Genomic DNA, 15,079 nt, shown 5'->3' with positions numbered 1-15,079 from the left:
CCCTCCTCCTTTCTAACTTGATTACCTTACTTTCTTTTTAAGTATATATTTTTTTCATTCTCATTTCAACAATTTATATAAAAATTTTTAACAAGTTGTTCGCGAGCTTATCGAGTTGAGTTGGAGCTTTCTCAACTCGACTCATTAAGGTCTCGAGTCGATCACGAACTCGAGTCGAGAGTTGACCGAGTCGATCACGAGCTGCTCAACTCGATTAGCACCTCTATTACACACTCATTAGTGTGAGAGATTGCTACATCTACCCACTGGGTAGACTCCCCATTAAAAATAAAAATAAACAATTCTGCTGAGTTGGACTCCATTTATTATTAATGTCTATCTCTAGTGAATAGATTAACAATTGGGTAAACAAAGTTTTTTCCATTAATGTGTACCGGATTCATACGAGTTTTTTTTTCACTCCCAATGAGACGCGTCTCGCCCAAAACGTTTTATATTTGTCCTGTAGTAGCACAGTGGCAGCTCCACTCCCCCCCCTCACCACATGGGCGCATCTGACTCGCCAACACCAATGCAACGCACCAAACACTGTAGCAGGAATCATGTCTTCCTCATCGAATAAAAATCAAACCTTTCCGCGTTCGGCACTTAAACAAGGAAAAAGATTTCTAGAAAAGGCCAAACTCCCCCTCTCCAGTCTCCCCCCACACCACTTGCTTAATTCAACAAAGTTTATAGGAGTAGTATTGTTTTCCTTCTTACCAATATTAAAATCATTTTCGCAGAAAACAAACATTTTCAAAAAAATTTCACTTTCCACACACACTCCACTCTCATTTTAGCATCACGACATCGACATCGACATCGACATCGACATCTGCATCAAAATCAACCTAACTCTGGTAAAATTTTATCGCCGTCACATTTAATTGACTTCAATTTTCGCCGATTTGTCTCTTACTTCGTTGATTGATTGCTTCTTCAGCGTTGACTTGAGAAGAACGGTTGTTGAATTGCGAACAGTTGATGAGAGATAATTCGTGCGATTTTCGGTGATTTGAAGCTTCAATTTCAGCTTATTTAGCTTCATAATTTCCTTTTTTCTTTTTGTTAAAAATTGGCGAGATTCGGAGATGGAGAGTTTGATAAATGAAGAGTTTGGAGAAGTGAAGGCGAAGAATTCATCAGAAGAAGCGCTTCGAAGATGGAGGAGTTTGTGCTGGTTGGTGAAGAATCCAAAGCGTCGATTTCGTTTCACTGCAAATCTCAAGAAACGTTCTGAGGCTCAGGCTATTCGCCGTTCCAATCAGGTTTAGATTTTTTTTTTTTTTTTTTTGCTTCTTTTCGACTTAATTTAGTGTTGTGTTTTGCTATATTGGAGAGAGTTGATCTAACGTGCTTGTTGTTTTTGTATATAATTGAATTATTTGTGATCTAAGTTAGTAGATTCCGTTGTATGAAATTTCTATTTTAGATCCTTTTAGAAAGCGCCGAAAAAGCATATTTTAGCAGAAATTTAACCTAAGTAGAGTAGAAACTAAAACTGGAGACATATCTGAAAGGTAGAGTTAAGACACTGAACATCTTCGTTTTTTTGTACAATTTCAATCTTTATGTGATGCAGGATAGAACTCACTGCAGAAATGTGTCAAAGAGTTGACAGAAGTTTACTGAAAATGAGGGAGAGAAGAGAGATAAATAACAGAAATTTAGGAGAGAATTTCTAGAGAGAAGAAGAATTGTAATACTTCCTCCATTTCTTTTACTTGCAACACTTTTTTTTTCATCAACTCCAATACAAAATTTGGATAGGAGAGAGGTAGAGAAGAAAAAAAGAGAGTGCCCCATGTGATTGGAGAGAAATAGAGAAAGAAAAAGCAAAAGTAGAAAGTGTTCTAATTATTTCCCTTTTAGGAAAGTTATGTATTTTCTTGGATGATTATGACAGATTAAAGGTTTAACTATTTATAGAAGAACTTAACAATATCCTATTATAAGTTTATAATGAACTTACAAATTTGACCAACTAATCTAACAAACTTCTTACTAACTAAAACTCCTGTAACATTTTGCTTGTTATTGTTGTAAACAAGCTAAGAAGGTTTTGCGGATTTTGGTCGTTTTAGAGGTTGAGGTTTGAAGTGGTTGCTGTTGCGGTTATAATGATGCTGATGTCGAGTAGGTTCTAACTCGATTTATGTCAGCATTTAGGATTTGCTAGAAATTTGGATTATTCCTTTGTAGGTTTTTGGAGAAACTGTGCACTCGAAGTTCATACATATAAGTATTAATAGACTTGTTTTGTGCATTTTTCAAAGTCAATATTTGCAAATATTGCCATAACTTCTTTCAAATATATAATAAATAAAATAGTCATTTGGATCTTTGGTAGGTGTACATTCACACCATCAACGTTTTATGCTTCTTATTAATACATAATTAAAGATAGGCAAAATTGAGCTCAATTCCGTGAAGTATAGTGCGGGTGCACCAAACATCCCCAACTAAGACTTACAGCTAGAACACCGCAGAGTACGGACGTGGTGAAGTCCGTACCATAAATGAGGTTGGCTGGAATTCTCATTGCCCATAAGTCGATTGCTATATATTCGGCAGCCATAGAAGCATTTTCCTTTATTGTGCTTGAACTTCAAGTAGTTTGGACTACTGTAAGCAATCAATGTCGACAATGAACCCTACCATTACCTAAACTGGTATTTGAATTCTTTCTTGAAACTTGAAGATGAAGCTGAGCTCATTGTTTTTATGCAAATTTCAGTCTTTCAGTATTTAGGGTTCATTTAGGAAAAAAAGGGATTTTGGGGAAGTATGAGGGAATTTGGGGAAGAAAGTCTCTGTGTTCAGTTGAAGAAGGAAAAATTAAAGGCATGTGCCTTCTTTTTGTTTAAGTAAAAAAATTAGGGTTAAAAAAGAAGAAATAATAAAAGGGGGAGAATTCGGTGAGAATTTTGGGCGCCAACCTCATTTATTGGTACAGACTGCACCCGGGTTCGTACTTTGCAGTGTTCTAGTTATAAGCCGTAGTTGGGGCTATATGGTGCACCCGCGCTACAGTTCAGCCCAATTTTGCCTCAAAGATATTAAGGGTCAAAAGATAGGGCTTGAATGGGAAGTCTATCCAGGGACAGAGGGAGTACTAATAACCTAATAGAGCCTATACCGATTTCTCTAGTTTTTGTATCCTGGAAGTTGATACATAAAAGTATTATTCGTCAACAAGTTAAAGTCAAACAGTTGCTTTCATTAACACACATTAAAGAAAATAAAATATTATATGTCGGATCCTCTCCCCCCCCCCCCCCCAAAAAAAAAAAAAAATAGACCGCCAAAATGAATACATCCATTGCATTAAATCATTAGGTTGTTAGCTATGCTATATGTAGCATGTGTTTATTGGTTCTTTCTAGAGTAAATGTAATGGCTGAGATTTAAATAAAATCTGCAGTTTTAAAACTGTTCAAGTTCAACTGCATCATTCATCCATGATCTAATAGTGTGCTACCTCATGAGCTGATTGGTTCCTTCTTCCTTCTTATTTTAATGCTTGCAGGAGAAGTTGAGGGTTGCACTCTTGGTCTCACAAGCTGCCCTCCAGTTTATACAGGGTATGTATCTGTTTTGTAGTTTCTCCTATCAACTTGGTAGTGGGCTTGCTTTGACTTGAAGGTGGCCTCTTCATTGACTTTACTTACTGGTTAATGACTGCCAGGTGTATCATATACTCCACCCGAAGAAGTCAAATCAGCTGGCTTTGAGATTTGTGCTGATGAGCTGGGGTCCATTGTTGAGGGTCGCAACACGAAGAAGCTGAAAGCGCATGGTGGAGTTGAGGGTCTCACAAAGAAGCTCTCTACGTCAACCATGAGTGGAATATCTACTTCTGAGCAGTTGGTGAATCAAAGGAAGGAGATTTATGGTGTTAATAGATTCATTGAAAGTCCACCTAAGGGTTTCTTAGTTTTTGTTTGGGAAGCGCTTCAAGACATGACTCTTATGATACTTGGAGTTTGTGCAATTGTTTCTTTGTTTGTTGGCATTTTAATCGAAGGATGGCCCAAGGGAGCCCATGATGGTCTTGGAATTGTTGCTAGCATTTTCTTGGTTGTATTTGTAACTGCAACAAGTGATTATAGACAATCATTGCAATTTAAGGATTTGGATAAGGAAAAAAAGAAGATCACAATTCAGGTTACTAGAGATGGTTGTAGACAGAAACTATCGATATATGACCTACTGCCAGGGGATATTGTTCATCTTGCCATTGGAGATCAGGTCCCAGCTGATGGACTTTTTATTTCAGGATATTCTGCTATTATTGATGAATCAAGCTTAACTGGAGAGAGTGAACCCATTCATGTTAACCTTGAACATCCTTTTCTTTGTTCAGGCACTAAAGTTCAGGACGGGTCACTGAAAATGCTTGTTACCACTGTCGGCATGAGAACGCAATGGGGTAAATTGATGGCTACTCTTAGTGAAGAAGGTGATGATGAAACCCCCCTGCAGGTGAAATTGAATGGAGTGGCAACTGTCATTGGAAAAATTGGGCTCTTTTTTGCAGTGGTTACGTTTGCTGTGATGGTTCAAGGATTATTCAGCCGTAAGTTACAAGATGGTTCTACATGGAGTTTATCTGGTGATGATGCCCTTCAGATCTTGGAATTTTTTGCCATTGCTGTTACAATCGTTGTTGTTGCAGTTCCTGAGGGACTACCCTTGGCTGTGACTTTGAGCCTTGCGTTTGCAATGAAGAAAATGATGAATGACAAGGCTCTTGTACGTCACCTTGCTGCTTGTGAGACAATGGGATCTGCTACTACTATCTGCAGTGACAAAACGGGGACACTTACTACCAATCATATGACTGTTGTCAAAGCTCACATATGTGGGAAAACTGTGGAAGCAAACAACTTCAAGGAATCTCTCACTACATCTAACATTCCTGATTTTGCACGGAAAGTTCTTTTAGAATCAATTTTCAATAATACTGGAGGAGAAGTTGTTATAGCCAAAAACAACAAAACTGAGATATTAGGAAGTCCCACTGAAACTGCTATATTGGAGTTTGGGTTATCAATTGGTGGTGATTTCATGACAGAGCGTGAAGCATCGAAAATTGTGAAAGTGGAGCCTTTCAACTCCTCAAAGAAGAGAATGGGAGTGATTCTGGAGATTCCTAATGGAGGTCTGAGGGCACACTGTAAGGGTGCTTCTGAGATTATTCTGGCTGCATGTGATAGGGTTATTGATGCAAATGGAGTTGTTGTCTCCCTGGATAAATCATCAGTTGAACATTTAAATGCCACAATTGAAGAGTTTGCTAATGATGCTCTACGCACTTTATGCCTTGCTTATCAGGACTTGGGAGATAGTTACTCTGCTGATAGTTCTATTCCTTCTGATGGATACACCTGCATTGGTATAGTAGGCATCAAAGATCCAGTGCGCCCTGGTGTCAAGGAATCTGTTGCGATCTGCAGGTCAGCTGGAATTATTGTCCGAATGGTTACAGGAGACAACATAAATACAGCAAAGGCAATTGCTAGAGAATGTGGGATTCTCACTAAAGACGGCATAGCTATCGAAGGCCCTGAGTTTCGTGAGAAGAGTGAGGAAGAGTTAACTGAACTGATACCAAAAATTCAGGTTTTTCTATGCTGTTCTTTGCCCTTCTCTTGCCTCTTGTAGAATGTATATGGCTACAAAGAAGTTTTCCTCCAATTATTGAAACTTTGTCCTTAGTTCTCCACACTAGCTCCTTTTTTGGCTTGTAAAGGCTGTCAAATTTCTAATTAGCATTCCTGAAAGATAAGGCTGAAATGGAATTATGCATGAATGATATACGTGTCATGATGAATGCAACCTTTATAAATGATATGTTTCTTTATCCTTAGTTTTAGCATTACCACCTTTTTGATATGGAGAAAATAGTACTCTGCCTTGTTTATATTTTCTTTTGGGGTTGCTTAGGTGACACTGCCAATCCATTTTTCCTCATTAAGAAAGCTTGATGTGCGTGAAACCAGAAAGGACGAAAACTTTCATGATTTCTTTCTTGATGCATGAACTCTTCTTATTTTTGTTTTTTTTTTTTTTTTTGCAATCATAGCAGGGTTAACTTGCTATTTAATTTGCCAACAATGTGCAAGTGGATTTTTGGCTATCGACTGTTGTATTGATTAATCTCACCTCTTAGGTTATGGCTCGATCTTCACCAATGGATAAGCACACCCTTGTAAGACATTTGCGGACAACCCTTCAAGAAGTTGTGGCAGTGACAGGAGATGGTACAAATGATGCTCCTGCCCTTCATGAAGCAGATATCGGCCTTGCTATGGGAATTGCTGGAACTGAGGTATTCTTGTTGGCAAATTTTTCTTTTCAAGTCTTTTTTTATATAAAATTCTCAAATTTTCAGAAGATGTGATGGTACATTAAAATTAGGATGTGTGCGAAGGAGGTCCATTGAAGAACTTAAGATAGGATTGGCTCTGGCTGTACTGTAAATTTGCAATGTCTAAAATAGTAAACTCTATCCAAGATGATAATTTCAAACTGAGCATTTTTAAAAATAAGTAATACTCTACAAGACTAGTCTTTGAAATACAACAAATTTTTTGAAATTTTTTACTACTAATAGAGCTAGTTAGGTTTATTATATGATTATTTTAAGGAACATACGTCAGAAAGTTCTTTATAAAAACATGTTTTTGTGAAAAACTACCTTAAAAAAATGTTGTAGGAAACTACCTTTTATAGCAAGAAGTTGTAAAAAGCTACTTTTTGGTTGAATTTTTGTCGTTGACCACCTTTATCCAGGTGTTGACCTTTTCTTTTTATTCTTCTTTTCCCTCATTTTCACCTAACTTTTCCAAACAACCACAACTTAATACTATTTTCTCAAAGGAGACAAAATTTTGGGTGAAATTGGACGAAAAGGGAAGGAAAAACACACTAAAAAAGAAAAGTTCAACGCCCAAAAAGGTGGTCATTGGCCGAAATTCGGTCAAAGGTAGCTTCTTACAACATTTTTGTTTTAAGAGATAGTTTGACAACATTTTTTTTATAATGTTGTTTTTTGCAACATGTTCTTATAAGGTAGTTTATAGCAAATTTTCCTTATTTCAAATTATGAGCATTTTAAAAAATAAGAAATGTGCAAGGCTTTAAATGCATAGAACTCTTTGAAATACAACAAATTTTTGAAAAAGTTTACTACTAATAAAGCTAGGTAGGATTATTGTATGATTTAGTTATGTTATTCTCTATTAATAGGCTTGTGGTCTTCAAAGGGTTGCTAGGGGCACGTTCTTTACTCAGTGATGCACTGCACTTCCTAGACCCTTACGACCCGTTTGGTAGTTGGTCATAAATGGTGGTAATGGGAATGAATTTGTGTGTAAATTTGTGAAAAATATCATTGTCCATTCCCATGGTAATGCTGTTTATCCTAAAGTGTCCACTTTTCTTCTTGAATTTTCATTCCCATCCAATACCACCTTGTAGGTGGTAATGAGTGGTAATGAAAATTGCTTCCCGTTGGAGACAAGAACACAAGTTTAGGGGTGAGATTGCTTGCCTATGGAGAAAAAATGCCTCCCCATGGAGATTTTAAGGGTGCTCCCTAATAAAATTACACTTATAATTCATTCCCATTACTGCAATTTATTAACGACTACCAAACGGGCCGTAAGTGCAACGGTAAGTATGTAAAGGTTCCTAGGTAAAGGATTTCACCTTGAAGGGAAGCACTACATCTTTGCTGAAGTGTGGTGTCAAATGAGCAAAGGCTTCCAGGCTATAGACAAGAGATACTAGTGAAGAACATTGAGATTAAGTTGTGTAGAATCTTGGAACATAGGATCCCTTGTGATGAAGAGAACAAGTTTTAACATTATACGTCTCCAAGAGACCAATTAGGTTAGAAAAAAAGTTAGAATTATGAGGTCTGGTGGGTATGATTTTGGTATTTGGGGCAAGATGAGAGTGGGAAGAAAGTTGGTTTCTTATAGATGATTAGCTTATAAACAATGTAGTTGAGGTGTAAATTCCATATATAGGTGAAGATAGAGGTAGAGACTAGAGAAATCATTAAATAGAATGAACTTAAGAAAGTGGTGGGCCTAGATGGTATTGTTGTCGAGGTTTTGATATTACTAGGGCATGTTGGTATTGATTAGTTAACAAACTACATGAACAAGATTTGCATGACAAACCAAAGAAACATCGAAATTTGCATGATAGACCGATTACACATTGAATACCATAAGCTTGAACAAACAAGATAATGGTACCCATTTTCAAAAATTAAGGAAACGCCTGACGTTGTTAAAACTTTCGGGATAGAACTTATGAGTTACACCATGACATCACGATCGGGACTAATATAGTATTGATTGAGTAAATGTATGAGCATTTTGGAGAACCAATTTAGATTTACCTAAGGGTCATTCATCTTATTAGACATATGATTAATATTAAAGACGAAGAAGACTTTTGATAAACTACCGAAAGACGTGCTTTGGTTGAAAATGTCAGAAAATACAACGTAAAAATAATGACTTGCTTAAAGACATATATCATTACGTGGAAAAAAATTTAAAACATGTGGAGGAGTAACATAGGATTACACGATTGAAAAGGGGTTAAGTCAAAGCACACGGAAGTGTATGGGGTGTTGTTTTGTAATGAGAGGAATCACTTGAGCCGATGGATGGGAAGGAGTTTCCCATAAGTTATCATTATAAGTACTTTAGGTCAATTTGAAGAGGAATGAAGATTTTGATTAAGATATGATTAATACAATACAACTAGGGTGGCTCAATGGATATGTGCAATGGAAGGGAGCAGCTGCAATTTTGTGCGACTATAGCGCCTTTTAAGGTCAAAAGGGTAATTCTATAGGACAACTATTTTATATGTATGAGTTTGACTATTAGGCATTTAGGTAAGGTTGTTCTGGAAAGATTAACTTAGAGCTAACCATGTAACTAGGTCAATCTATGTTGCTCAGACTCTTCATTTCACATCAAGTACCCGTGTGGGATCCTTGGACATGGTGGAACACTCGGACTCTCCATTAAATAGCCGAGTTGGATGCTTGGACACGTACCCCTGTCGGACATTGGTCCTAGAGTCACAGTAGCATAGGTAGAGATGGACATGATGTAAATATTTAAATGGATGTGTGGGAACAGTTTAGGAAGAGAACTTTGTACGAAGATTTTTGAGAGCTAGAGTTGTAGATATTAATGACAAGTTAAAAGGGAAGAACTGGTTATGGTAATTTAGGCGTGTGAGACAGTGACTAGATGATGCAACATATAGCGTCAACAATTTTTGGAAAGTACTTTGACTGGGTTTTGGTGTATACTTCACCGAATTGTAGTTATTTTTCAATTCTTAATAAACATAGAATATGTGACATAAAGCCGTGCACGGGCTTACCGAGACGAAGAAAAGGGGTTTTATTTTGTAAGATCAATTTCAAAAATTGAAGAAACAATAAAAAATTTAAATCTGGCATTGATATTTATAATCATAGCAACAACATTATTGCCCACAAAACTCCATAAAGAAAAGCTTAGTTAGAAATATTTGTCTTTGTCTTATACTTCTATATGAAGGTGGTGCCTGGAATTTTTTTGTCATCTATTAATTCATTTTTGTTAAGAGGATTGTGTTAATCTTCAAAGTGTGACTAGTGACTATTCTGAGTTTGGAAGCTCAATTTTTAATCCTAGAGCTCTTAAGTCCGCATCTTCAAAGACGTCCTTGTTCTTCTTGATAATTAAATTCCTCCAAGATATTTCATCCTTTATACTTTGAATATAAGCTTCTTCCAAGATGTTCTACTCTTTTATTCTTAGTTGGTAAGGAGAGGGACCCTCACCAGATGTCAACCCTTATGGTTTCTTGTTATGGTATTTGTGGGCTAGAACTTGGGAGCATGAGGGAAGATAATACCATAAGGTTAAGATGAATCCCCAACCAACTACACCAAACCTTGCTTGTTTCAAAATGTTCAACCTGTCTCTTATTATTCAAGATGCAATCTAGATCAGCTACATTGTACATATTGTAGCATGAGATCAACTACAGAGTTCCCCACTAGCTATTCAAATATCCTAACCATCATTGGAGTAATCATGAATAATCCTCTTGTTTCTACAATATCTCTATATCCAAAAGGATATCTCTTAGTTGAATTTGAATTGCAATGCCTTTGTTATATACAATTTAGAAAAAATTGATTCTGTTTAGTTCTAAGCTCATATGCTCTTTTTCTCGTAATTCTACAGAAAGTGTTAAGAGGTGATGGTGCCACCTCTTTGCCCCTGTCGTTGGTTGTTGTACCTAACTTAACATATGAGTTTTTTTATTGTGTCTGGACTTGGAATACTAAGGTTTAGTACTTTAGTTCATGGGTTAGGTCAATTGTAATTCAGTGACATTAAGGTGATAAGTCTGTAATATTCGTTCGGCGGCTCTATTATCAAATACTCACTTCGTCCAGAATAGTCTAAACACTTTCCTTTTTTGTTTGTTCCATATTAATTTGAACACTTTCATTATTAGCATGGTCCAACTATTAATATATTGATTTTCTAACACCTCTTTGCCACCGGCCTATCTCAATCAATATACAAATACCCAACTTTCTCTCTCCTTTAATAAAAAATACTCCAGCAACTCTTGTATCCTATCACATCTACTTCCTCTTGTCTTTATTAGTTTACCCGTTTCTTTTGCATAGAGTTTTAGGAGAAATTACGTTGTGGGACATAGAAAGAAAGAGAAAAGATTAATTTATGTTAAATTTGAATATGTGTGTGATGGAAAGCTAGTGGTCCCATTCTAAAAATAGAAACAAAAGAAATGGGTAAACTAATAAAGATCGGAGGGAGTACTTTTTAATAAATAATCATTTGATATTGATATTACAACTTATCACCTGAAACTACATAAGATCGGAGGGAGTACTTTTTAATAAATAATCATTTGATATTGATATTACAACTTATCACCTGAAACTACATGTCCCAACATGTGATCAAATCTTTCTAGGACCGCGGGAGTAATTTATTATGGTAAAGTATTAAATATGAAACTCATTAAAAATCAGGTTGGTTCAGTCCGACTGACTTTTAGTTTGGGTCTTAATTAGGTCATATAGTTTTGGGTTTGGGTTGGATAATGGATATGGACGAGTTTTTTTTTTTTGCTAGGTTTAGCTCTAGGATATCTGGAAAAAAATGATGTTTTCTCTAATAGTTTTGGTTTATGATTTCTTGTCCCAAGATGACCCTACGTGAGTGAATGATGGTTATAGTAATGATGATACGGTTATGAAGGTCTTTTAGTAAAGTCATAGTATTCCTAAGGCTAAGGAGTAGAGACAATGTGATTATTTTTGTTCCAAATAGAGGGAGCATATTTTATTTTTCGTCTAAGCGTCAATTTTGTTATATTTCATCGTCTTCATCTCACATGTTTACTTGCTCTTAACAATAATTATCTTTGAAAAGAATTAGAGTCAAATTTCAAAACAATCGCTTACGCAGTTCCAGCTAATTGTTACAGATATGCATAAGGTTAATCCTGCAAATAATCTTCTGCAATGTGTTGTTAGAGGCTTAGCACCCCCTCCCCCCTTCCCACAACAAGAAAATGGAAGACAAAAATCCACACCCTTTCCTCAATATATATCTCGAAAAGGGTAAGGAAACAAATTATCTAGGCGTGTCTTCTCAAGCCATAGCACTTCTCTTTTCTTTGTTACATTAAGATTGAAGCAAACTTGTCTATAAGTGCAACCTTTTGTGTGGGCCATTTTAGTAGTTACTGCTATACTCATGTTCACCGATTAAGTGTTCCATTTTTTCTGATGGAGTACTCTCTGGTAGCATTTTGTTGTTTTTAGTAGAGTCAGCTGACATGGAGGATTTTGTAAGAAATCATAAGATTTGTTGTTTCTTTATTTTCATGGAAATGAAGTGTACATGCATTCTCAGTTCTGATTTCTTTACAGTCAGTGTCTCAAGAACATTTATTTATACACGCATGATAACTCATGTCCTAAACTTTAACTGTTTCATGTCAGGTGGCAAAAGAGAGTGCTGATGTCATTATTTTGGATGACAATTTTTCTACAATTGTAACGGTGGCCAGATGGGGACGCTCTGTATATACCAACATTCAGAAATTTGTACAATTTCAATTAACAGTCAACATTGTTGCCCTTATTGTCAACTTTTCTTCAGTCTGTTTGACCGGTGAGCCCTATAACCTCAATCACAGATATCCAAACAGGTCCAAAAGTACCCCTTGGGTCTTCACAGAATCCCAATAAGAACTTAAATAGGATAAGAAAAATGAAAAGATGAAAAACAGGAATCTTTAACATGGTCTAGTTAATTGACATACTTCACCCAAGAAATCATATATTGACATTTTAAATTTTACATGCATGAACTTGAAGTAACCCATAGAAACTTCAGGTGTGTTCACCTCGTTCATGAACTTCGCATATGAATGAATTAAGCTTGCTAAAATATTTCTTTTACTGACTCTCAGGGTTATGGTTCATGAATGATTAACTATGGCCAGTATGAGATGGACCCAACAAGAAGCACAATTTTCCACCTAATTACTCTTTATCTTTTTATTTCCAGGAAGTGCTCCACTTACTGCTGTTCAGCTTCTGTGGGTTAACATGATTATGGATACCCTTGGAGCCCTTGCACTGGCCACTGAGCCTCCTAGCGATGAATTGATGAAGCGTCAGCCTGTTGGAAGGAAAGGAAGCATTATCAGTAATGTGATGTGGAGGAATATACTTGGTCAATCAATTTATCAATTTGTTGTCATATGGTATCTACAGAGTAGAGGAATTGAAGCTTTTGGGCTCAGCGGTCCTGGTTCTGAGTTAACACTGAACACAATTATATTCAACTCATTTGTCTTCTGCCAGGTATAAATATCAGACCTCTCCTTACATTGCTGCTCTATATGTCTGTCAGCAATATGTTACAAATTACATTTGTTTTTTGGGTGAGCGTGAACATGTGAATTGATGCGACTAATTGTCTATAGATATAAAGCAACTAGGAGAAGCAACAAAATACTAATTTCATTAGGGAAAAGAAAAAATGAAAGCAGTGCTCAAGAACTTGAGTGTATCTTTTTGTTGGCAATGAGAATATAGATTTTATTACCAAACTGGATATGTCAATACAGTTCAAACAACAGAACAAGCAAGCACAAAAACAAATAGGCGGCAGAAAAAGCATCAGTAATCCCCCTCCCACCTTCTAGGAAGGTTTGAGGGGAAGAACTCTTTATATGCAGTTATGCACTGCCCACAATAAAAGAGCTCTTACAGATTCATTCACTTTACAAGCTGTTCTATAGATAAAATATTGAACCTCTATTCTATTGTTATTACATTGACCCTGATTTTTTCTTTTTTTTTTTTTTTTTGCATTTTTCTGAGCCCAGAACAGTAGTCACTAGTCAGTATCTGGCTTAAAATTAAGTGTGATATTGCTTAAAATCAAGAGTGAACTGATCAGCTTTCAGCTATTCTTTTCTTCATTCTGGAATTCGTATTGTCTCTCTCAAAGTTTCGAGAACTTCTTTCCAAATCCTCCTAGTCCTCCATATATGTTATCCTGTGATGAGAATTTTCTCTCCAAGTCTTTTCAAAATGTGAGACCTAGTCAAGCTTACAGAAAATTCTCTGTGTCAGGTATTCAACGAGATCAACTCCAGGGAGATGGAAAAGATTAATGTTTTTGCAGGGATCCTGAACAACTACATATTTGTGGGTGTTCTCACATCAACTGTCCTTTTCCAAATTGTAATTATCGAGTACCTCGGTACATTTGCAAACACGACTCCACTTACTCTAACTCAGTGGTCGGTGAGCATCTTGTTTGGGTTTCTTGGCATGCCAGTTGCTGCTGCTTTGAAGATGATCCCAATATGAACCCTTGAATATTGAACGTGAAGTTGGAGAAGAAAATTTTGTAGCTTGCTGCAACTTCTAGTACGTGCAGGTGCTTCTACAGCTGCCACTGCCTGAAGCAATGATCTTTGCAAGTTCTAACTTTGTGATTAATCGAACATCTGATGAATTCGTAGGCATCTTTCAAATGATGTTCAGATTTCTTGTTGCTTCACTCTAGTCTCAGATTGCTTCTGTGATTCTGTCTGTTCTCGAGAATGGTGGTACTCGATGATTCGCTGAATTGATTGATGAATCTCTGATACTAGAAAATCTCCACATCATCTGTTAACTCGAACATGGATTATATCATGGATTATGATAGGGAAAGTCGCCTGCATAATCCTTTCCTGATATGTTGTATTTCACATATTGTGATCAGTATTGGGCATAATAGGCCCCACTTATCCATGTAATTTTTTCCATATTGGATTTAAACTGCAATGTTTTTTAACTTTCAAGGTTGCCATCCGCAGACAGAAAAGAAGCTAAATAATGCTTTTATCTTCTTCTTTTTTACCTTCTCTGTTTCGTTTTAAATGCAATAGAGTATTATTTGTGAGATGTTAAATATTACTTTGTTGCATTCAAAACGAAACGGAGGAAGTATATATATATTCTTTGTAATTGGTGAAAATGTTGAGCTTCTTCATCGAATGGTTACAATAAGTAAATTTTGGATCTCAAACTTAGGCGTTGCCTGGATTGGGTTTAGTGGGTCGAAAAATCTCATGAAGTATCAGCTCTAGACTTAATCCACACACCTGGATTAGGGTGGACTTATTGGGCCTGTACTTTTTTTGACTATGAGGGTAATACATTATTCTGGGTCCAGAGTAACAATTATAAGGGTAATCTTTTTACCCTTTCCCCATAACTTCGATCTCCTCATCTGGTCCCTCGTCCTCTTTTCTCTCTATGGCCTGAATGTCTGGCCTGAACGTTCCGGTCATGGGTGGAATATCCAACCCGAACGTCTAGGCCGGACGTTCTGGCCATGAGGCGAACATCTAAGCCAGATGTTCGCCCATCGTCCTAAAAAAAATCAATGGCTTGCAGGTGGCTAGTGGTGGTACGCGGTGAACCCAT

At 36.6% G+C, this 15,079-nt stretch overlaps 1 protein-coding gene across 1 annotated transcript; it reads left to right on the top strand.

Moving 5' to 3' along the window:
* Positions 1-625: 625 nt before the first annotated feature.
* On the top strand, positions 626-14,444 carry LOC104902123 (calcium-transporting ATPase 1). Its single transcript, XM_010689815.4, has 8 exons — positions 626-863; positions 947-1,271; positions 3,533-3,587; positions 3,692-5,628; positions 6,179-6,337; positions 12,086-12,257; positions 12,657-12,955; positions 13,733-14,444. The coding sequence occupies exons 2-8, from the start codon at positions 1,095-1,097 to the stop codon at positions 13,970-13,972; spliced, it is 3,039 nt and encodes a 1,012-aa protein (XP_010688117.1). The 5' UTR covers positions 626-863; positions 947-1,094; the 3' UTR covers positions 13,973-14,444.
* The last annotated feature ends 635 nt before the right edge of the window (positions 14,445-15,079 follow it).

This window comes from Beta vulgaris, chromosome 1, assembly GCF_026745355.1.
Source record: "Beta vulgaris subsp. vulgaris cultivar EL10 chromosome 1, EL10.2, whole genome shotgun sequence".
Taxonomy (NCBI): domain Eukaryota; kingdom Viridiplantae; phylum Streptophyta; class Magnoliopsida; order Caryophyllales; family Amaranthaceae; genus Beta; species Beta vulgaris.
Note: the sequence above shows the minus strand (reverse complement) of the source record. Positions and strands in the feature narration are given on the sequence as shown.

Excerpts from the sequence above, each read along its gene's own strand:
- LOC104902123 (XM_010689815.4), top strand. The coding sequence starts at position 1,095 with ATGGAGAGTTTGATAAATGAAGAGTTTGGAGAAGTGAAGGCGAAGAAT. Across the intron at positions 3,588-3,691 it reads TGCCCTCCAGTTTATACAGG|GTGTATCATATACTCCACCC; the intron begins GTATGTATCTGT and ends AATGACTGCCAG. Across the intron at positions 12,258-12,656 it reads TTCTTCAGTCTGTTTGACCG|GAAGTGCTCCACTTACTGCT; the intron begins GTGAGCCCTATA and ends TTTTATTTCCAG.